Here is a 23,865-nt window from a genome sequence, read left to right as displayed (position 1 = left end):
ATGGAATAAATAGTTGAAATAAGTAAATAATATATAAACACTCATACGTATACACATATATCCTTACGCATGCACACCCACATACGTGTACAGGCGCACATGTGGAAAGAGCCACAATCTTACAGACACTCTCACAGTAGTTCCGTAATGCTGATGCTCCATTTTGCTATGTCATTTTGCAACATGTATTTCATTTTTTCTTTGATAGTTAGTAAAAATATTTTCTTTAATTTATTATCATTAATAAATTTAATTATTTTGTCATCTAGCTTATCTTCAGGAGTAAAAGTAATTTTTCTCCAAGTAGACTCATCAAGTTGAATATTTAATTGAAATAGTTGTACTTCAGAATATGTATTTTGTAATAAATTATCATTATTTTCATTATCTGAAATAACTGCATTATTTGACTTCCCAAAAAAAGGCGAACATTTTCTATTTTTACTAAATGAATTTTCATTATTAATGTAGATATTATTTACATATGCATGTTCTTTTTCACTATTTGATGCATTATAATCATTGTATGTAATTATATTTCCTTTTATTTGATTCAATGTTTTTTCTATATTTCCAAAATTGAAATCATTATTTACGCTTAAGTTAAACCCCACCTTGTCTGCACTGTCCTTTGTGTTACTCTTTATATAATTAGACGTACAATTCGTATGAAAGTTGTTCTTATTACCATTTTTTAAGCTTTCGTCGTTACTATTTGTACTGTTCTCATTGTTTATAATATGTTTTTTCATTTCATAAGAATTCAAAGGGGAAAATATGTTTTCATATATATTGTCTTTTTTTATTATATTATTATCACTATGTAAGGACATCCTAACTGGCCATTCTTTTCCATCATCATATTGATCATGTAATGATTTATTATCAAATGATGTTAACATGGTTGTAGAATTTTCATCATTTTGACAAGTTTCGATCACTGGATTTGCTTTAGAATATATTTTTTTTTTATTATTTTCTGGCATTACTGCATTTAATCTGATTAAATCAGTCCTTTCGATCATGGGCTTATTCTTGAAATTTAGGCTATGTGGGGTTTCGAGCGGATTGTCATGCGGGTTGCCATATGGATTGTCATTACAGTTGCTATTATGGTTGCTACTATAGTTTCTATTCAGGCAGCCATTCCAGTTACCCCTTACGTTGCTGCTTAGCTTGCCGTTTGGGGTGCTGATTACATTATTGTTCCCCCTAACACAGTTGCTACTCTTCGCGATTCTATTCACGCCGCCATTCAAAAGCATTTTCTGAAAGTAAATCTCATTTTTTTCTAAACAATTCATACTTCCATTATAATACACATTAGAAGGGTTAAGCTTGGTTACTTTCTTTTGATTCAAAAACATAGTCTGACTATTCTCAGCATTAGGGGTATATATAGGACATCTGACATTTGTATTTTTTCCAACATGTTCAGAAAAATTAAAATTATTACTTGTAGAGGTGTTCAAATAATTATTTACTTTTTCTTTATTAGTATTGAAAGCTTTGTAAGAATTTTTTGTCCCTGTACTTTTAATTTCCTGTGAAGGAATATATAAATTTTTATTAAAAGCCACTTTTGTTAAAGTACAATTTGGTGTCATATATTTCTTATAATCATAAAGTGTATTATTATCTATGTTAGGTTTAAAAAAGGATTTTTTGAGCTTAATTTCATTGTTTTTACTATTTATATTTTGCTTATATTTTATTACATTTTCCTTCATATGTGTCTTTTGAATATGTACATCATCCTGCAGATTGCGATTTAACTCTCTGTTAACATTTTCTCTACTACTGTTCTGCATATATATATTATTTTTTAAATTATAAAAATTCTCGTTATTGTGTTTGTCATAATTTGGCACACTTTGTGGTGTATATGGAGGGAAAAATGTAGGATTAGATATATATATTTTTTTTTTACTGTTATCAAGATATATAGGAGCAGCTTCCTTATTATATATATACAGACTATTGTTATTACTGTTATTACTGCTTCCGTGTGTTCTCATATTATAGTACCTATGTTTGTTCACTAAGTCATTGTGATTTACGTACTTAACGTTATTATTCAACAGATTATTACTAATTAGCTGGTTACTACCATTTAACCGGTTACTACCATTTAACCGGTCATTACTGATTAATCGGTTACTTCCAATTAATCGGTTACCACCAGTTAATCGGTTAATACTATTTGATCGGTTACCACCAGTTAATTGGTTACTACTATTTGATCGGTTACCACCAGTTAATCGGTTACTACTATTTGATCGGTTATTACTAACTAGTTTGTTTACCGGCGCACACTTAGGGGTGGGGTTATTGATAATGTTGCTATCCGACAAATTTTTAGAATTATTAACATGATTACTTATGTGATTATTAGCTAGTCTTTGAGAATTGAGAAAATATTCCTTATCAAAATAATTATTATCTTTTACATACCTTATTTCTTGCTCTATTTTTTCCCCATTTTTACTGGTTTTATTACCGTTGATAAAGTTGTAATTACAACGTATAACATTTTCTTCACTGTTATTCTTTTTATCAGAAATTAAAAAATTCAACCTAGATTTGTTTTCACTAATGGCCATATTTCTATCCTTATAATATATATCGCTTTCGTTATTCTTTTTATAGTTCACCAAATTATTTATTGATGCTGTGGGACACTCCTCGGTACCTTTTTCATGCATTTTAAGCATATTCATACTATGAATGGGCTGCTTCAGAGGGTTAATTTCTCTGTTCAAGTAATTCGTAAAATTATTATTGTTACTGTTATTATCACTAATGTTGGTACTTAATCCGCTTCTATTAACACCTAAACCGCTGCTATTGTTGACACTTAAACCGCTGCTGTTACTTTTTCCGCTGATATTGTAAACAGGAGGTATATATCCAGCCTTATATGCGCACCTTACATCTTTATAATTATTATTACATCTATATAATAAGTCTTCTGAGTTATAAAATTTTCCTCTCGAAGTATGAAAATACTTTTTGCCAACTTTGTTATCAACTTCTTCAGTATTACTTACAGATGTCTTATTTAAAAAGTCTATAAGCGGGTTCATTTTATTCCATATATTGATTCTATTTGTTAAATTTAATCTTTGGCATGTTTTATTAAAGCAAGGATTATATAAATAATTATATTTGTTGTCCTCTCCAAGTTTTGAAGGTGAAGCCGAAGATGAAGATGGTGGGAGTTGTACATTTTTTCTATTTATTAATTTTTTATCATCTGGATTAAAAGTTGCATTATTTAAATCAGGAAGTGCCTTAAAGTGATTGGAAGTATTCGAATGGTTGTTATGGTACCTATTGTTTGATTCATTCATTTTATTATTTAATGTGGCATATGTGTTAATTGAATTTTTTATATTGTTCTTATTAATATTTATCGTATTGTTACTACAGATGTTAACGTTGTTATATATCATTAGTTTTCTTTCGTCAGTTTGATAATCCTTTGGCTTATTAGAAATGTTAGCCTCATTACTCAGATAAAGACTTTTATTTGTCACACACTCTTCATGTAAAGGTTCTAATATTTTGTTGTACGTCATGTTATTCGTAAGAGTAGATTCATCAATCCCAGTGTTTTCTTCTTTTATATCTTTGATTTGTTTAGCGTCTTTTATGTCTACTACTTGGTTACTTCCATCCGTGTGATTTAGACTTACACAATGCATATCTTGTATTTCATTTTTGTTATCAATTTTGTTTAATAATGTAAGGGATTCTTTATCATTCTCTTGCATTTCTGAGGAACATTGTAAATATTCCTTTTCATTTTTGCTAAAATATTTATTTCCTTTCAACCCTGAGTGAGTTGTTGAATTATATTTACTTTTCTCTAGTACTTTATCATCATTTGATAGATATAAGCTTTTATTCAATATATAATTGTCATTACAATCTTCTCTATATGGAGTCTGTGTAAAGTTTTCATGGCAACTTTTACTTGAATATTCTTCTTTTGTCTTATGCTCTTTTTTAGGAGAATCCGTATTGCTTATATAAGCTAAACCGTTGTTCATTTTGTATTTACCATTATTGTTATAGTTATCATCATCATTGACATCATTATTGTTATAAACACTGTTACCATCATTCTCATCAACCGTATCATTCTTATTATGAAAACTCTCTATGTTAGTAATATAATTATTGTTAGTATTACACAAATTTATTTTTATTTTTTCCCTTTCAGAATAATTCATACCATTCATGTTGCTACCTTTGACGTATTTTTTATTTTGAATAGAGTTTACTTCACCTAAATTTTCTACTTCTTTTTTTAATGTATGATAATCATCCTTAAAATGTGAAATATTTTTGCTTTTTTTAAACGTTTTACTTGGTGTATCTTTACATATTTCATGTAGTTTACTGCTGCAATTCCTTTTATCATTATTGTGATGATCATTAGTCAAAATGTGGTGCTTACTTTTCTTTAATTCTGAATTTGTATTATCATTCTTATAGTTATCTCTAAACATATGACTATTTGATAAGTTTAATGAAGCAGAATTTATACTTTCCTTAATGATTAGAGGGTTTAGGAGCCATTTGTTTGAATCTCGTGTCTCATCAGCTTTCTCTGATGTGAACTCGGAAAATGTAAAACAGCCCTCATAAACTTCATTCATTTTGTTATTAAATTTTATTGAATTATTCGACATTTCGTCCTTTGCTTTGTTGTATCCGCTAACATGAGTAGTTTGCTTTTCGCTGATTCTGTTAACATGGATGATGGGCCTGATTCGGTTAATCCCGTTTTGCTCGTTCATCTCGCGCGATATTTTATCTTTACTTTTATGCCGTTCTTTATTATTATCGTATTTTTTATGGTAATAACCTGATTTTATTGCAATACAGGGGGCAGTGTCAGCAGTAGATGAGGTAGTATCAGCAATAGATGAGGTAGTGTTGGCAGTAGATGAGGTAGTGTTGGCAGTAGATGAGGTAGTGTTGGCAGTAGATGAGGTAGTGTTGGCAGTAGATGAGGCATTGTTAGTAGTTGATGAGGTAGTGTTAGCAGTTGATGAGGCATTGTTAGCAGTTGATGAGGTAGTGTTAGCAGTTGATGAGGCATTGTTAGCAGTTGATGAGGCATTGTTAGCAGTAGATGAGGCATTGTTAGCAGTAGATAAGGAATTATTAACAGTAGATGAGGCATTGTTAGCAGTTGATGAAGCATTATTAGCAGTAGATGAGGCATTGTTAGCAGTTGATGAGGCATTGTTTGCAGTAGATAAGGCATTGTTAGCAGTAGATAAGGCATTGTTAGCAGTAGATAAGGCATTGTTAGCAGTTGATGAGGCATTGTTAGCAGTAGATAAGGAATTATTAACAGTAGATGAGGCATTGTTAGCAGTTGATGAAGCATTATTAGCAGTAGATGAGGCATTATTAGCAGTAGATGAGGCATTGTTAGCAGTTGATGAAGCATTGTTAGCAGTAGATAAGGCATTGTTAGCAGTAGATAAGGCATTGTTAGCAGTAGATAAGGAATTATTAACAGTAGATGAGGCATTGTTAGCAGTTGATGAAGCATTGTTAGCAGTTGATGAAGCATTGTTAGCAGTAGATGAGTCCGTGTTAATATTATCCACGCTTCTCCCTTTTTTGTCATTTTCCTCGTCATGATCTCTTTCGTGCGTAAAATTTTGGAATTTATATTTTATTTTGCCTTTATTAAGATCATGAAAATCTAGTAACACTTCTTCATAGGTAGAACTGCTCAAGTACTCATCGTTGTATAATTCATCATACACTCCATAGGGGTACGCCTTTTCTTTGTACATAGAACTATAATTATTACTATTACTATTATTATTGTTATGCTCACTGATGGAGTGTCCAGCTGATTCATTTATGTTCTCCGGAGTGTTACAAATGTTTGTATTTCTATTAATCGCATCGCCGCTCTCATAAGAACTGACTGTATCGAGGGTACTAGAATAGTCATCTTGGGAAAAGTTGTCTTTTTGTTGTTCTTCTGAGATCCTAACACGATTATCTTTTTGCTTGTAATTTTTCATGAAAATGGAAATGTTTTTTTTTTTTTTTTTTTCAAGGGTATTTTTTAACAAACCCTTTTGTGTCACACATTTTTCATACATTGGTGAATTTATTGCTTCATTTTTTTGGGCATATATTGATTCATTTTTTGATCCTTTTCTTTGCTCACTTTTTAATTCACTTCTTATCCCACTTTTTGACGGTTTTTTTTTCGTATTGTTGTTTAATAAAAAATTTTGGAATTCTGCATCTGTTGTAAATGTAACAGAACTAGGGGTTTTTAATTTAAACTTCTCAACATTGAACTTGGTTAAATAGAAAGAAATAGATGCATATAGCCATACGGTAGTTATAACAGTACTATATGCGTGAATAGTAATATTATAGAAAACATCTGTCTCTGTATTTTGTAATATTATATTTGACGAATTATATATATTCGTTTCGGTTGATTTAATAAAGCCATCAATAAATTTCGTTATAATTAATTTAAATTCTAAACTTCTTTTTGATAATTTACTCTGAGTATGTTTGAGTAATTCTTCATTATTTGTGTCAACATTAATTTTTAAATGAATGTTTTTACACTTATATGTAGCTGTAATATCAAGAGGGTATTCCTGTTTTCTATTTTTATTGTCTAAGTACATTTTATCACTTAACATGTTATGCATCATTTTACTCTTTTTTTCTATTTTGTTATTTTCATATTTATCGTTATTCAATTTTTCATTACACATTATATTTTTTTTTTTTTTCAATAAAATGTTTTTATTGGTATATACTTCCCTTTTGTTGCCAATTCTGCTTAATACACTATTTTCTGAATAAGGAACAATGACATTTTTTATTTCTTCCTTTTCGTAAAATACTCTTTCTTTCTTTTTATGTGGATGTTCTTTACGTTTGTTCACTGTACAGTTATCCTTTTGCACTTGATAAATTTGACTGCCTAGGTTTGCATAATTAAGAGAATATTTGGGGGGCTCATAAGAAGATGAACTATGACAAGAAGGAATATTAAAAATTTTATTTTTTTCTTCATATTCTTCGACACTCTCACCTGTGTCTAACACATTCCCCGTTTCGTTTATCTCTGTTTTGTCTTCTTTGTTCGAGAATGCAGAAGGGCGATCTTTTTTTTTTGTTTTGCTTATATATATATCTGAGTCTACCATATGCATGTCGTTATCTATTTTATGCATTACTTTATCTGCTTTGTGAGCACCTTTATCTATCCAGTTCATTCCTTTGTCTGCTTTACGCATGTCTCTATCTACCCTGTTCATTCCTCTTCCTAGGCCGTTAAAACTGCCACTCTGTTGGCATATATAATGGCCTCTATTCTGATGTTCCATCTTCATCCTTTTTAATGACTTAATTGGTTGATTTCTAATTGGTACCATGTATTCATGAGCATTACTATGTTTAGATATAAAAGGGTATTTTATCTTAAAAGGTTTGCTATTTTCATTATTCTTACTACCCATTTTGAAAAATTTGCGACAAATATTTATGTTCGCTTTGGGGTAATTGTCACTGATAATTTCAATACTGTTAGAAAAGGACCTCTCTTTTTTTTCTTCTTTTTTATTATGTATTCCTTTTTTAACTCTTTCTTTATAATTGTTGTCCTTTGTTTTTTTATCTATAAGTTTTAATGCATCGGCAATAATAGAAGTATTTATTTTTTCTTCATTGGTACGAATCCCTGTTAGTTTAATATTTACAGTATCTGTTAATTCTTTCCGTTTGTCATTGTTTGAACTACTTTTTTTGTTCTCTTTTTCTACTGCATTTACATTTTCTCCTATTATATTTTTTATACTACTTTTTTCGTAATCTTTTAATTTGTGTGTATGTATATTATTTACTAATTTGTGTTGTTTCATATTTTTTACTAAGAGAATGTTTTTTTTCCTTTCTTTGTATGAGGTGATAGTTGGATTTAGTGAATTAAAACTGAATGATGTTGCATGCAACATATATTTTGTTTCGTCTTTATGCTCATATTTTTTTGCTTTGCTTGATTTTTCTACCGTTGGGGAGTAGTTTTTTATGTCACCAACGATACTTACTCTTTCCTGCTCTTCATTAAAGCTATCATCATGTATAGAATTTTTTTTTACAGCTAAATTATTGAGATCTGAGTTTCTGTTTTTCAATTTCTTTTTTTCATTTCTCAAATGATGGTTACCCTTAATCGTAGGATTGTATTTAAAATTTTCTTGAGTATTTAAAATTTCCGCAATATTTAAATGCTTATTAATACCTTGTACATTTTCATCAGAATTTAGGAGAACATCATATAAATCAGAATGGCTCTTATGATCCTTCTCTAGACAGTATTCCCCAATACTATACAGCCCTTTACGATAAGGACATGTTTGAGCAGCATAATTGATCTTATTTTTATTTTCCCTTTTATTTTCCCTTTTATTTTCGCTATTATTTTCCCTTTTATTTTCGCTATTATTTTCCCTTTTATTTTCGCTCTTATTTTCCCTTTTATTTTCGCTATTATTTTCCCTTTTATTTTCGATCTTATTTTCCCTTTTATTTTCGCTCTTATTTTCGATCTTATTTTCCCTTTTATTTTCATTTTCATTCATGTGTAGTAACTCCTCGCGTTCTATACATTCTCTATTTTTGAGAAATTCTTTAGAATCGTGACTCAGACTATCGAGTGAAATTATACGGATATGATTATCCTTTTCACTTCTTTTTTTACTGACATTTGTTAAACCTTTATTTTCAAAATATAAACTGTTTAATATGTTGTGATTATTTTCTCTTTTTTCAGAATCCGTCATATTTGTGTCCTTGACGGAGCAGACTCTAATGGATTGTTTTCTCGTGTTAATGTTCATATTTTTATTCATGCCCATATTGTTATTAATATTTACATTTGTGAATATATCTCTATGTGGATCATCAGAATTTACCTTTTTTATTTTGGTTGATAACTTGTTATTACTTAGAAACAAATTTCTCCCCTCTTGTGATGAGCTTTTCAATTTATAAGGGTCCTTAATTAGCTTACCCCTTAAAGAACATATGTCAGCATCTGCTACTTTTAAAATGGTTCCTTTTTTTACTTCATCTTGATTCTCCATTTCATTTACGTTATATATGTGTGCTATTTTGTACGATGAGTTATTTTTTTCTACCATATCTCTGTTATTCTTAGGGAATTTGCTAAAATTTCCCATCTCTTTTTTCAAAATTGCATTAGAATGTCCTGTATAATTATCAGAAGTACTGCTAATTATAATTACCTCCTCTGCTGATTTTTCAATGTTGCTATTACCTAAACTATTCGATTTTTTAATATAATCTAACTTGCTCATATTGAATACATTTTCCATGTTCTTGAAGTTGTGCAATTTACACAAGTTTCTACCTCTACTTGTGTTATTTTGTGTACGTATTACTCCCATTCTGTCTGTATCACCAATTTGAATTGACATACTTGCCTTAATTTTTTCACTTTTAAATTTTTCATTTTTGAGTTTTTCATTATTGAAATATTCGTTTCCATTTAGATCATCTGAAATAATTGAACTGTCAAGGTTGTTCACTGTCGCTTTGTCCTTTTTACTAGCTGAAATGCCCCATTTTAGTAAATCGATAGGATTCCCGCTATACATAACATTGTCAATATAATTATAATTTCCTTCTTTGTCATTTATGTTTCTACATTCTGTAGACGCATTATTCGTGTTTATATTTAATGAAAAGTTATTGCTACTGTAGATTTCCTTGGTTATTTTTAATAAATCGTTTAGTTCATTTTCATTTGTACTATTTTCTTCTACAGATGCTTCATTAGAATGTCTATTTATATTATTTAAATAGTTTTTATTTAATTCTTTTTTTACAAATGCTTGTGGTAAAATTTTTCTGCTATTATTTTCATTGTTACTATCCTCTTCTAGGTAGTCCATATATTTTCCACCATCGTGCATTTCACCTTCCGTAAAATTTATTTTTCCATACGTAGAAAATTCATGCTCATTCTTATTAAATAAGTACATATAATCAGCGCAATTATAAAAGCCGTTTCGATGCAAATTTTCATTATGAAATTTTTCTGATAATAATGTGCTAGTAGAAGTACACTCTTTTGTTTTTTCTCTTTTGCTGTTTTGTTTGCCTATAATATTTTTTTTAACATTACTTGATATTTGTTTAGAATTGTCTTCATCAAAATATGCATTAAGTGCTGTATTTTGTAAAACATAATAATAATTTGGTTCATTATATTTTTTTTTTAGTTCTGTTTTATTCATACTTAATTCCCCTTGTAATAAATTATTATGTGATGATTTAATCCTGCATGAATGAAACTGATTAAGGTTATTATATTTTCGACAGATTAATTTATCATCTACCATTAAAACATTATTTTTCCTACAACCACTATTTGCATCATTGTGTAATAGCGAGCAGTTATTGATATTGCTATTACTGTTGCTATTTCTGTTTCCGTTTCCGTTGGTGTGATCCTCTTTCCGTGCTATATAAAACGAACCTGAGTTATCTTCTGTTGAATACTCTCCTAATAAGGTATTTTTCATCATAAACAAAATGGCTTATGTTCTGTCAAGAGGTAATAAATCTTTAAAAAAAGGGGGTAATTTCATTGAATGTTTTAGACTTAATATTTATTATTAGTGTATTTCTTTTTCTTTACTACAATTTCATCTACAGTTTTGTTGTTATCAATCGAAGTTTGTTTTCTGTAGAACCTATGCTTCTATTTTTGTAATGTTTGTTATTTTAGTAATGATGGTTTGTTATGATTTTATATAGATGGACAATGCTTCTGTTATGAAGCTTTTTTTCGCAGTTATTATTAAAAAATATTTTGAATGAATAATTTTTACTTAGCAATATATTATCTCTGAACAGTTGTTATTATTACTGTTACTATTGCTATTATTATTATTACTATTACTATTGCTATTATTATTATTATTACTGTTATTGCTATTATTATTATAGATATAAAATTATCACCTGTACTCATTTCACCTTTCGAAAAAACATATTTCATTGTTGTTTTTTCATTTAAAGAACAATTTTTACTTAAACAGACTTTGTAACGCTACTACCGTCTTCATAAATAGTAATACCATAACCGAAAACTAAGAATAATTTTTTTTTTTTTATCATGCTGTTATAGTGTATGCTATTCTTTTTCTCACATGTATAACACGTATAATCGCAGATGTTTTGATTTTATTCGTTTATCTTGGTTACCTGTACTTTTTTTTTTGTTTTATTTTGATTTGTCCTTTTTTTTTTTTTTTTTTTTTTTTTTTTTTTTTTTTTTTTTTTTTTTTTTTTTTTTTTTTTTTTTTTTTTTTTTTTTTTTTTTTTTTTTTTTTTTTTTTTTTTTTTTTTTTTTTATATATTTTTTTGCTTTTTTTTTGTTTTTTTTTAATAATTAAACATATATTTAAATTGATATCAAACAAAATGTTAAAAAGACAGAACAAAAAATGTTTATGATATGACTAAACATTCTTATGATATAAGTACTTTTTGTTCTTGTACATTTGTCATTTAATATATTTTTAAATATTCACTTTTTTTTTTTTTTTTTTTTAATTTTGCTGTATACTACTTTTTATTTCAACTGTTCATTTGAAAAAATGTGACATGTGTATGCGCCTGTACATGTGCACACATATATGTAGTATGTATATATATATGCATATATATGTATGTACTTTATTCTTGTGCCCACTTACCGTTTTGTTGGGTTAAATTCTTTGGATATTATGAGTTCCTTTTAGCTACTTTCTATGATAGCTAAATACGTAGTAACAATGTAACAATGAGGCAGGTATGAGACGCAATGAGCACAGGTAGAATATCATTGCTTTGTACGCACATGTACATATATTCCTATACATATGCATGTATGTATTGTTCTTCAACGCAATTTATTATTTTATTTTATCTCACTTTATTTTATTATTTTACTGTTTTACTGTTTTATTATTTTACTGTTTTATTATTTTATTTTATTGTTTTTATGTGGACATATGTTGTACGAGGGCGAAAGATACTTCTATATTTTTTTTGCAACAAATATGCATTATTACTTCTATGTAGAAAAATGGGAAAATAATACATGTATATTATTATTACAACATGAATAAGTAGAATGTAATAAACGCAAAAATTCAACTGACGTATATTTTGTGCATATCTCTCACACTAACTTTTAAATGAATTAATTCCTTCTTAATAATTAATTCTTCCATAACAATTTATTCTTTCATAACAATTTATTCTTTCATAACAATTTATTCTTTCATAAAAATTAATTCCTTCTTAATAATTAATTTCTTGTTAATAATTAATTCTTTTTTAATATTTAATGCAGCATAAAAACGTCTTCTACATATTTAAGATTTTTCAACTTATTAACGTTCATATATTTTCTGAATATATTGGGTGTGTAATATTACATGTACTATAAGAATTAACACTAGAAACTAGGGTACATATATTTATGTATATTGCTAAATTGCAAAAATAGTAGGAATAAAGACGTGTAAGAATTAAAGTAGCTAACAAAAAAAATTTGGAATATTAAGAAAAATAAAAGAATATATTTTAATTCATACACTTGTAACATTTTTATTTAGTTTATTTCTACTAAAAGAGTAGAGATAAGCTATTTTCTCAAATAAAAATAATTTCTTAAAATGTTGTGTTAAGGCAAACCAAGGTACGACAATTTTCGTTATCTTTTCGTTTTTATTTTAACTGGTCAGATAGTTTTAAACATAAAATTTTTCAAATTAATGATTTCATTAGGTACATTTTTTGAAAAATCTCATTATCCCTATTTAAGTTAATATAAAGATGTATATAATATAAAGAATTTAAGCAAGAAAAAAAAAAAAAAAAAAAGAAAAGAAAAAATAAAGAGGGGAAAAACCACAAAAAGGTACAGCTACAGGCTTAAGAATATTTCTATTTTTCGTTTAAACTTGTGCATTTATGTGCATTTAATAATTTAAAAAAAAATGGACAAGAATTATTTTCCTTTTTTTTTGTGCAAGTATTTTAAAAGGTTAACACCAAAATTTAGGCGTTATTCTGTAATCTCTTCGATTTTGTCACTTCTCTGCGATTTAATATTTCTTTAGGGTTTCTATATTGGCGAATAAATAAGAAGATAAATCAGTACACATATATATATATATATATATATATATATATATATATATTTATGTATACACTTAAAACATTTTTAAGTATCTATAAGTTATACATTTGGTTAGAAAGGGGAAAATAGGAACCCAAATAAATATAGCATAAAAAATGGTGAAACAAAGTGATATAACAGAATAACATAAAGGCTTATTTTTCAAAAAAAAAAAAATTGTTGAACATAATTTTATATGCATATTTAAAAAAAAAAAAAGAAAAAAAAAGAAACAAAGATCTCATCAAAGTGTGCACATATATATATATTTATATTGAATAAAAGAAAAGGCGTTGTTATATCTTATTTTTATGAGTCCTTAAAAAATTTTGGTTTTGCAAATTTCTATAAAAAAAATGAAGAAAATAAAAATTAACTTATACGTATTAATGGAAAATAGTTTGCTTTTTTAAAAATCTTAATATGCTTTTTAGTTTTTATTTTTAACCTTTCTTTTATTTTAAGGAATTCAATTTTGTTCCACAAAAATTCTTCTAATCTGTTCTGTTCTGCTATTATCTTTCTCTTTATTTCCTCCTTTTAAATTAATAAAATTTATTTCAATTTTTTTACCATTCATCTTTTCTTATTGATGATATCAATAAAATCAAGTTCATTACGAAAATATTTCAGAAATGTGTAAACGGCCATTGGAACTTAATTATATATATACATGTATGTACATAAATAAATACAAACATGTTCGTATGCCCGTATATACGTATGTACGTATTTTATTTTTTTTTTACCCTTTCCTTTTCATAATTTTCCAAATCATTGTGGTACTCTAGTGCAGTGAGCAAATCCTTATGTCCGTATGATCTTGTTCACAAAAATTAAAAATAATAATTTTCTCACCCTTTTGAGTATGTTTTAAAAACACAGGTTAAAAAAATACAGGAGATCATATATTTTTAATGTATCATACATTTTATATATTTCATGTATTTTATATATTATTTACGGGACGTCGTAATGAATGTTAAGAGGAATAGGTTCAGATGCTTGCCAATTTTGTTGAAAATCTAAAGGATATAGTAAAGAATTACTGGGTAACAAATCCATTATCCCCATTTCTTCCTTTTTTATTTTGTTTGATGATATAAAACATAACTGTAAATATTAAGAAAAAAAAAAAAATAGATAAAAAATAAAATAAAATAGTCATTTTAAACATAGCACTAAGTTAATAACTGTCTACAACGGGAAATGATCAAAGATTGGCAAAATGTATATGGGTAAGTTAAACACAAAGACAGATAAAAAATTAGTAGTCATATTTACATCACTAAGTTTTATTTTAACATATATGCTTGCACATGAAGATGGTATCTATTCTTGTATACATATATCTATTACATGTACATATGTTTCTGTTATGTATGGAGTCAATAAAATATTACGAATAAGAAGAATGAAATACCTGCTTTAATATGATTATCAGAAAATGGAAGATATAAATCTTTTTTACAATATTCATTTTTTTAATATTGATTATATAATGAGGTTATTATGAAAAATTCGTATTTATTTGTTAAATTGTGTCATAGACCTTTAAAAAAAAAAAAAAAAAAAAAGATCATAACTGCTTTATTTTGTATCTACGTAATATCAATACATATATATTTTTATATGTCAGGCATTATTTCAACTTTTCGGTGAAAAGTTCTAGTACTTACGTTATCCAATTATTTACATGTATATACATTCAATAAGGTGCGTAAAATCCGATTACATATTTATTTTCTTATATATGTTACGTGTATATTTCGCATGCATAGAAGTACTTTTACACATGCATACAAATATTTTTACGCGTGCACATAAATATATCTGCACGTGTGCATTAATATTTGTACATAACTATCACACAAGGGGCGAACATATATTTAATTTGGCTAAAAATGCAAAAATTAAATACAAAACTCGCGCAAAGCTAAAGCAAACAATGAGGAAGATGCTGAATTGAGCAAGCGCAAAAAATGATTTGAAAAGATAATTATGTATACAAAATTAGGGTAAAACATCAATAAAAATAATAAAAAATAGTAAAAAATATCAACAAGGAAAAATAAAATGCTCAAATTAACAAGCATAATAACTTATTGCTAAGAAAAATTACGCCAGGTATTGCCTAAAAAGATGAAGTTTGATAAAACTAAGCACACGACAATGAAAAAAAAAGAAATGCACGTAAAAATGAAGAAGGATATTCATATCAGAAGGGGAAAAATATGAGGAAAATAACGAGAAATATAACGAGAAAAATAACAAGAAATTTAGAGAGAAAAATAACAAGAAATTTAGCGAGAAAAATAACGAGAAATACTGTAAGAAATATAGCGAGAAATACTGCAAGAAATATAGCGAGAAATACTGCAAGAAATATAGTGAGAAAAATAATGAGAAAAAAAAAAAAATTGCTCTTATTATCATTTCTTCTATCAGCATTTTCATTCTTGCGTAAAAAGTCCGCATGCTTTAAACGTAACAATATCATTAAGTTGAAAAATATTTCTACAGTAAACCACAAGAAAAATATTTATAAAAATAAGAAAAAATATTTCATCCTATACAGTCATGGAAAGGAATTTTTTGAAAGAGTGAAAAAGCTAAACGTCTTGTCAGATGTTTTGAATATTGATGCGTATCCCACATCTTATATAAAAAGAACCATAAAAATTAATGATTTAAAAAATAAATACGAATTTCTAAAAGACGGTGAAAGGAAAACCGACGAAACGTATGTTGTTTATGGTCGAGTTATAGTAAAACGAAATAATGGCATGTTTCTGAATATACAAGATGACACAGGTAACGTGCAAATATATCTAGATGAAAATATTTTAATTCACAAAAAAATTTCTGAGAAGGATAATGCATATACGGTTAGAAGTGTAACGTCTAGTATGGATGTACATTATTCGAACAATCTTTTTGGAGAAAATTCCATTCATTTATCCAATGAAATAGGAAATGGTACTGTCCAGAAGGACGATACCAATTTGTGTAACCAAAAGGATCAATATAAAAATATAAACGGAATAAGTGCACGGAAAATAATAGATGTAGGAGATTTTATAGCTGTAAAAGGTTTTATGAGAAAATCATTAAGAGGAGAAATTACACTACATACAAAAGAAATATATGTACTAACAAAATCTCTTTTACCCCTACCAGACAAACATAAAGGTATGAAAGATGTTGAATATAAATATAGAAAAAGATATCTTGATTTTTTAACTAATAAAGAACAAAAAGAGAAAATTATAACAAGATTTAAGTTAATTCAAGAAATAAGAAAAATTTTATTAAAAAAAAAATATATAGAAGTAGATACACCCATATTACAATTATTACCTGGTGGTGCTACGGCCAAAGCATTTGAAACATTTTTAAAATCTTTAAATTTAGTTTTGTATTTAAGAATTGCTCCTGAATTGTATTTAAAGAAATTAATTATAAGTGGAATATCAGAAAAAATTTTTGAATTAAGTAAGTGTTTTCGTAATGAGGGCTTAAGTACTATTCATAACCCCGAGTTTACTTTACTTGAAATTTATAAGTCGTATTCCAATTATAAATATATGATAAAATTTGCTGAAAATTTAATAAAATCACTTGCAAAGAAATTTCCTTCTAATCCACGTTATAATATAATACAGCAAAAAAAAAAATGGAAAAAAATTTCCTTTATTAAAATAATAAAAGATTACACATCTATAAATTTTTTGAATTTATCTTTTGATGAAGCTTATAATGAAGCTAGGAAATTAAATATAACCTTTGATCAAACGAAAGATCATTTAAATTGGGGATTAGTTGTTGAAGAAGTTTTTAAAAAAAAAGTGGAACCATACTTAAATAATCAGCCTGTGCATATATTTCATTTACCATCAGATACTTCTCCATTATCTAAAACATTAAACAAAAATAAAAAATTATCTGAAAGATTTGAAACATATATAGGAAAAATGGAAATAGCTAATGGATATTCAGAGGAAGCAAATGCATTAGTACAGGAAAAAAAATTCTTCTCTCAATATTTATTAAAGTATAAAATTAATAAAGAAAACATAAATTCAATTGAATATTTAAGTAATGAGAAAAATGTAAATCAAAGCAACAAGGTCAGTCTTTCTCCTAAACACTTGACAAATGATAAGGACACTATTAATTTATCCAAACAGAATTTGGACAATGAACATCATGAAATTGATTACGATTATGTAACAGCATTGGCGCACGGCTTACCGCCAACTGGTGGATTAGGAATAGGAGTTGATCGGTTATGCATGTTGTTCACCGATTCAGTTTCCATCAAAAATGTGTTGTCATTTCCAATTATAAAGCCAAATTAAAAATTAAATTGGAGTAAATTGTTTTGTATACGTGCGTACCCATGTATATATTTATGTATACTATCGAAACCGAAGAAGATGGTGTAAAAATGGAGGACCATTCTTTTCACTGTTGTTCATTATGCCTTTTCTTTAATGTACTAAATTAATCTGTGTCAAATAAGGGAAAAACGAAATTTTTTAGAGACAAAGGTTGAATAGATTTAACCTGTTGACGCTTCTGACGGTTGTATGAACACGTATGATATAAATGTATGTAAATATGTTTATATATGTATATATATATACATGCATTACGAAAAAAAGGATTAACAGTATTTTTTCTCCTTTTACTCCTTTGTTAACATATAATGAGGTAGAAAAAACAAAAAACTTAATTAAAGCACAAATATTTTTTTAGTTAGGATTATTGAAATATCATAAAGTATATATAAGTGTTCATGTATGATTGACCGTTATATATGGATTAATTTTCAACAGCAAAATTTTTTCTAATTTTGATAATTTGGAGAATATGATCAATACTACTAATTTTACATATGATTTTCTCTTGAATTTAGGAAGCATTTTTAATTTTTTATATTTTTCTTATCTTATTCTTATATGCAAATAAATTAATTGAAAAAAAATTAATTTGCCACACAATTATAAAAAAAAAAAAAAATTTTATTCATATATACATATAATATATATTTATACAATAAAAATATTAAGCGTTTTATTAATTTAATATGTAAAAAATAATACAAATTATAATAAATTAGAACAAAAATAGACATGCGAAAAAGAAAGCAGATTTATCATATGCGTACATTTAGAAATATTTTAAGAATATTAAAAAATGACACCTTGGGGTTTTTTGTCCTTGTCGGTAGAATTGCCCATATTATCTTGAGCCTTGTTTGAAACAAGATCACTAGTTATATTCGCTGACTTTGTACTATAAAAATAAAAATTTTTTATATGAAATATATAATATATTAAAGCAATTATGTCCGTTAAGTATATTCATATATATATATATAAATAAATATAATAGGATATCATGAAAAAATAATCACAATTTCGTCATATACATATTGTAATTGCGTTTATAAATAAATACAATAAAATTACTTTTTCACAATTTTTGAAATTTCGTTATTTTTTTCGTCTAATTTCTTTTGGCACTCAGCTATAATTTGTTCCACCTGTTAAATGTGTTATAAGAAATACTAATACATAAGGATTCGTGCATAAATATGTATATGGATATATATATATATATACAAGAATAGAGATACATATATAGTGTAAAAAATTAAATCGCAAACCGATTTTCGAATAAAACTAAATGAACGTATGCAATCTTGAATTAATTTCATTTTTAAAAAAAATCAACAAATGCATAAATAATATTATTATTATATAAGTCTTTTTTTACCTTGTTTTTATGATCTACCAAAGCTGGTTTAATCTCTCCAACTGTTCTTTCAACTAAAATTTCTCCCACCATTCTATAACATCTTCTATCAGATGGAACATTTTCTAAAGCTTCCAAGACTAATCTTTGATATTAATATTAAAAAAAAAAAACAAAAAAGAACTATGTTAATTGAAATTATAATATTCATTGCTTTTTTTAATTAAAACTTTCACCCTTAAATATACATATACATAATTTATTATTATACTTGTGTTCCACTACGTCTTGATACAATTCTTCTATCTTAGATACTAATTGAACTCTATCTTTTTCAATTTGTTCGTATGCTGACTTAGCTTCATTTTGTTCATTTAATTTGGACAATTCAATGCTATTCGCAGTTTCCATTATGTGAAATTTTCATCGATATTTATGTTATATTATTGCTCTATATGCAATATGAAAAAATATATTCTCATTAGGATGTTTGCTTGAATTGCATATAATTATATACATATAAATATGTATGGGAAGAAAAATTACATGTTTTATTAAAAAAAAATGTACTCATATTATTTGTATTTTAGGGCATATAATTTAACTAAGGAAAAAAAAATTATTGCATTCGTAAATAAAAAAGATGTACTAAATAGTTGATCTAATGAATAAAAAAAATATAATAAAAATAAAACAAAATAAAAAATTTACCTTGTGCAAGTATTTTTCTTACTCTGGTATCTCTTACATGTATTTTAAAATTCCTAAATTAATTTATGTATAAACGTTTATTTCTTTCACATATTTTTTATTTTTATATTATGTTTATATCCACACAAATAAAGAAATTTTATTTTATATATTTTTAAAGGTGTTATTACTTATTTCAAAGCAATAAAATTCTCAATATGTGCTAAATTCAGGGGATTGTAACTTGTTTCCTTTTTCATTTGAATTTAATTTTTATTTTATGGTAAATTTAACACATCTGTATTTTTTATATGCAAAATGAACATACGGGACTTGCTCTTAAAATTTCGTTTCTTAAAATGATATATTCAAAAAATTAGGATGTTATGCGTGATTTACTTGAATAATAAACAAAGTAAAATTAAAAATTTTACATTCAATAACGAAATCCCTTTTGCTTCTAGTTTCATCATTTATTATTATTTAATGTTCTTCAGAAGCTTTTTTTTTTTTTAAACTATCAAAAATAAGGTTTCAGCTATAAGTTATAAATTTTATTAGTACAACATTAAGAAAACGGAGAGTGACCAAAAAATGAAACAAATTTATAGTCGTATTTGTAAATTACACTAGGAATTATAAATGTGTGTATTTCGATTATAGCAAAAATTTGTACAGGTATGTATTATTTAAAAAAAGTACATAAGATAAAGGTTTTTTGGTGGGCCCCATTTTTATTTTAAATGCGCTTCGTGTGTGAGATATATGTTTAAGAGATTTCAAATATGTAGATCAAAATTTTGCTGTGCCCTTTTATTATTTTCATTGAAGTGAAAACATTCCACATATGTATGTAAATATATATATATATATATATATATATATATATATAATATATATATGTGTTACCTTTACATGAATGTACATTTAAAAACTCAAAGAATAATATTCTCTATTCGTTTTGTAAGCCTTGGCTAGAAATATATATAAAACACTTAAATTTTTCCATAAGCATATAAGTGTCAATTCGTAATATGACCCTAAGACATTTGTTCTTCCTTTTTTTTCTTTATTGTAAAAATGAATATATTTTCCATTTTCGCATAAAATTATTCGTAGCTAATTTTTAGTAAGAAAAAGAGAGATTATTACAACATAAAAAAAGATCTATTTTTTGAGCAATTAATTTTGCGGTGGAAATATAAAAAGAGAAAAGATTATAATGAACGGGCTCATTTTATTTTGGATGAAATGTAAATTTGTTTAGTTATTTTATTTTTTTTTATTTATCTTTTTATTAAAATAATCACCAACTAGCGTTAATCTATAGCTAATGTAGTGAATTATACAAGATTAATCAAGTCGCTAACATCATTTATACTTACAGACAAGTATTTGCTCTTTTTCTGATCAAATTTTTTTATATTACTTGTTCATAACTTTTATTTTGAAAAAAAAAAATGAATTACATAAAACTTTATATTAACGCAGACAGTTTATTACTCTTAATAAGTATTTACGACTGAAAAAAAAAAAGATAAAGAAAAGTTCTTAACAGTTCATGTATATATATATATATATGTGCAAATTTTAGTAAGCACAAATAACCGTTATATGCACGATAAAATTAAGAACAAGAATTTTTTTCTTTTTTTTTTGTTGCATTACATTCTCTATATTTTTGCCTGAACATTTAAGAAAAACAATTATGGAAAATGCAATTTTTTTTTTTTTAAAGAACAAATCTCAAAAATTATGTCTTTTTTTTCCTTTTTCCCATATTTTTAGCATTATATAATATATAAAAAAATTCTTCTTACACGTATATATCAAAAATACCTTATATTGCGTCTATATTTACAACATTCTTTGTATTACAATTTGTTTTTTGTTTTTTTTTTGGGGCTTACTTTTTTAAATATATTTGCTTGTGCAATTTTTTTAGAATAAAGAAATATTTTATACAGAAAAAAACAGCCACTAAAAAATTTCTTCCCTTTCAAGCTTTACTTCATTTATTTTGAAGTACATAAGCATATATATGCATGCGTACAAAGATGCATATCTTTTTAAGTAGATAAATATGTAAGAGGCTTCGTTTTTACAAAAAAAAAAGAAAAAGAAATATATATATACCTTTTTCTTGTTATCCGTTATATTTTAATTCTTTCTAAATTTTTGTCAACCATTAAGTAAAAATAAAGTAGCAAATAATACTATATACAATGGAATTATATTGTGAAAATTCGAGATTAAAAAAATCCAGACCAGTTGATTCCCCTTTTAATGTATTTAATTATAATTCAGATAATCCAATTTACAACAGAAATGTTGGAAAAGTATTCCACTGGGACCCTATGATTACAAAAGAATGCATTCGTCCACCTTCATTTTTCGATGTACCAAGATTTAAATTAAATCATGTTCATAAAAATGTTGACGTACCAGTTTTTCACAAAATTCCTAAGATTGTCGAAATCCCGGAAGTCCGTGAAATAACAAGATTTGTTGATTCTTTAAAAGTAGTGGATATTCCAGTAGAACAAGTTAGAATAGTTCCCAAATTAAAAATAAGAGAAGTTGAAAAAATTAGGCATGTACCAGGTCCAATAGAATATATTGATATTGAACAGGAGCATATTGTCCATAAATCATATACAGAAATAATCGAAAAAATTCACGAGGTACCTGAAATTGAAGATGTCGAAATAGAGATACCAATTTATGTGCCTACGCCTGTTGGACCCCCGAAGGATATCCATGTGAATATACCTTTACCTTACGATGTTCCACAATTTTGTTTTAAACCTGATAAAAAAATATCTTACGGAACTCAATTTCCTATGCTTCAGCAGGAAAATAAAATTCCTAGTCTCTATATTGAAGAACAGATATTTGATAATCGTTTACCAAACATGAATCATTCTACAGAGAATAATCAGAAAATACATTTATCTGCTCTAAAGGAACATCATATCAAAGATAGAGATATAAACACAAATAATGCAAGTTGTAAAAAGGAATATTATATGAATAATAACAATGCTAATAACAACAACATAAATAAAGAATTTCAGGATTATTATGAATACCAAAATAATAATTCTCCTAAAGAAGACGAAACTTATAACAAAATATATGGTAATAATTACGGATACAACAGCAAAAATGAAGATGATACAAATAATGAAAATTACAATAATTCTTCTTACCCACTTGAAAAATACTATTATTCGTATTCAGCTTATAATGATCATAAAGGGATAAATAATGAAAATAGTTACTATGAAGACAATAAGAATTATATATATGATAACGATTTTTCAGACGATAATTCACATAACAGCAATCGTGTGACAGAACTTATAGTCAAACAAAGAAAATAATTGTATTAATGAAAATTTAGTTCATATTTTTTATCACGCATTTATAAAACTACTTTTTCATTTATTTATATATTCTCCAATTCATATATTTATTCTCTCATTAATTCATATATTCGTACATTTATCCATCCGTCTATTCATTTTTTTATTATTTAAATTATAAACTGCATAATAAATATTCTATTAACCATATTATATGTAAAAAGCGAGTAAAAGCTACTACTGTAAATGCATTACACAAAAATAAAAAAGATAAATTACTAGTTCTGCACAATGTAATCATGATATAAAATAGTTATGTTACATTAATTGGTTAATATGAATTATCAAAAATTTAAGATTACTATCCATATTTTATAGGAAAATGGGCATTACGGGTACAATTTCAATGCCATTTATCTGGTGTGTTCAGGGAAAATGTTTCCTCAAGTCTTAAATAAGGGGATATTTATTATTTTATATTTACTACCGAGTTTTTTCACACCTAGTAACACATGTATATAGAAATATATTATATATGAGCAAATTCTAAATTATAAGTATACATATGGTATATTTCAGTTGCATATGTTAAAAAATTAAGTCCATTTTTGAAACTCGTAAATAACATATTTAATAATGAAAAACAGGGAAATTTTTTTCCCTCCTTTGAATATTAAATAAAAGACTTAGAAATGTCTTTTTATGTATACATATATATATATACAGAAATTTTTTTTGTGAAAATATAAAATAGTTGTACGTTTTGAAATT

At 26.3% G+C, this 23,865-nt stretch overlaps 5 protein-coding genes across 5 annotated transcripts; 2 read left to right on the top strand and 3 right to left on the bottom strand.

Moving 5' to 3' along the window:
- Window positions 1-131: 131 nt before the first annotated feature.
- MKS88_005051 (uncharacterized protein) lies at window positions 132-10,625 on the bottom strand (the record flags this gene model as incomplete). Its single annotated transcript, XM_067218278.1, has 1 exon — window positions 132-10,625. The coding sequence occupies one exon, from the start codon at window positions 10,623-10,625 to the stop codon at window positions 132-134; it is 10,494 nt and encodes a 3,497-aa protein (XP_067071427.1).
- Window positions 10,626-13,152: 2,527 nt separating this feature from the next.
- On the bottom strand, window positions 13,153-14,753 carry MKS88_005050 (uncharacterized protein; the record flags this gene model as incomplete). The annotated part of the gene is made up of 5 exons (XM_067218277.1): window positions 13,153-13,219; window positions 13,722-13,810; window positions 14,023-14,095; window positions 14,238-14,386; window positions 14,697-14,753. 5 exons carry the CDS (start codon window positions 14,751-14,753, stop codon window positions 13,153-13,155), a joined length of 435 nt encoding a protein of 144 aa, XP_067071426.1.
- Window positions 14,754-15,507: 754 nt separating this feature from the next.
- MKS88_005049 (lysine--tRNA ligase) lies at window positions 15,508-17,634 on the top strand (the record flags this gene model as incomplete). Its single annotated transcript, XM_067218276.1, has 1 exon — window positions 15,508-17,634. One exon carries the CDS (start codon window positions 15,508-15,510, stop codon window positions 17,632-17,634), a length of 2,127 nt encoding a protein of 708 aa, XP_067071425.1.
- An 834-nt stretch (window positions 17,635-18,468) lies between these two features.
- MKS88_005048 (prefoldin subunit 2) lies at window positions 18,469-19,447 on the bottom strand (the record flags this gene model as incomplete). Its single annotated transcript, XM_067218274.1, has 4 exons — window positions 18,469-18,574; window positions 18,751-18,824; window positions 19,058-19,181; window positions 19,308-19,447. 4 exons carry the CDS (start codon window positions 19,445-19,447, stop codon window positions 18,469-18,471), a joined length of 444 nt encoding a protein of 147 aa, XP_067071424.1.
- Window positions 19,448-21,951: 2,504 nt separating this feature from the next.
- MKS88_005047 (inner membrane complex protein 1l) lies at window positions 21,952-23,112 on the top strand (the record flags this gene model as incomplete). Its single annotated transcript, XM_067218273.1, has 1 exon — window positions 21,952-23,112. The coding sequence occupies one exon, from the start codon at window positions 21,952-21,954 to the stop codon at window positions 23,110-23,112; it is 1,161 nt and encodes a 386-aa protein (XP_067071423.1).
- Between the last annotated feature and the right edge of the window lie 753 nt (window positions 23,113-23,865).

Source organism: Plasmodium brasilianum, chromosome 13 (assembly GCF_023973825.1).
Source record: "Plasmodium brasilianum strain Bolivian I chromosome 13, whole genome shotgun sequence".
NCBI lineage: Eukaryota > Apicomplexa > Aconoidasida > Haemosporida > Plasmodiidae > Plasmodium > Plasmodium brasilianum.
The sequence above is the reverse complement of the archived record's forward strand: the minus strand, read 5'-3'. Positions and strand labels throughout refer to the sequence as shown.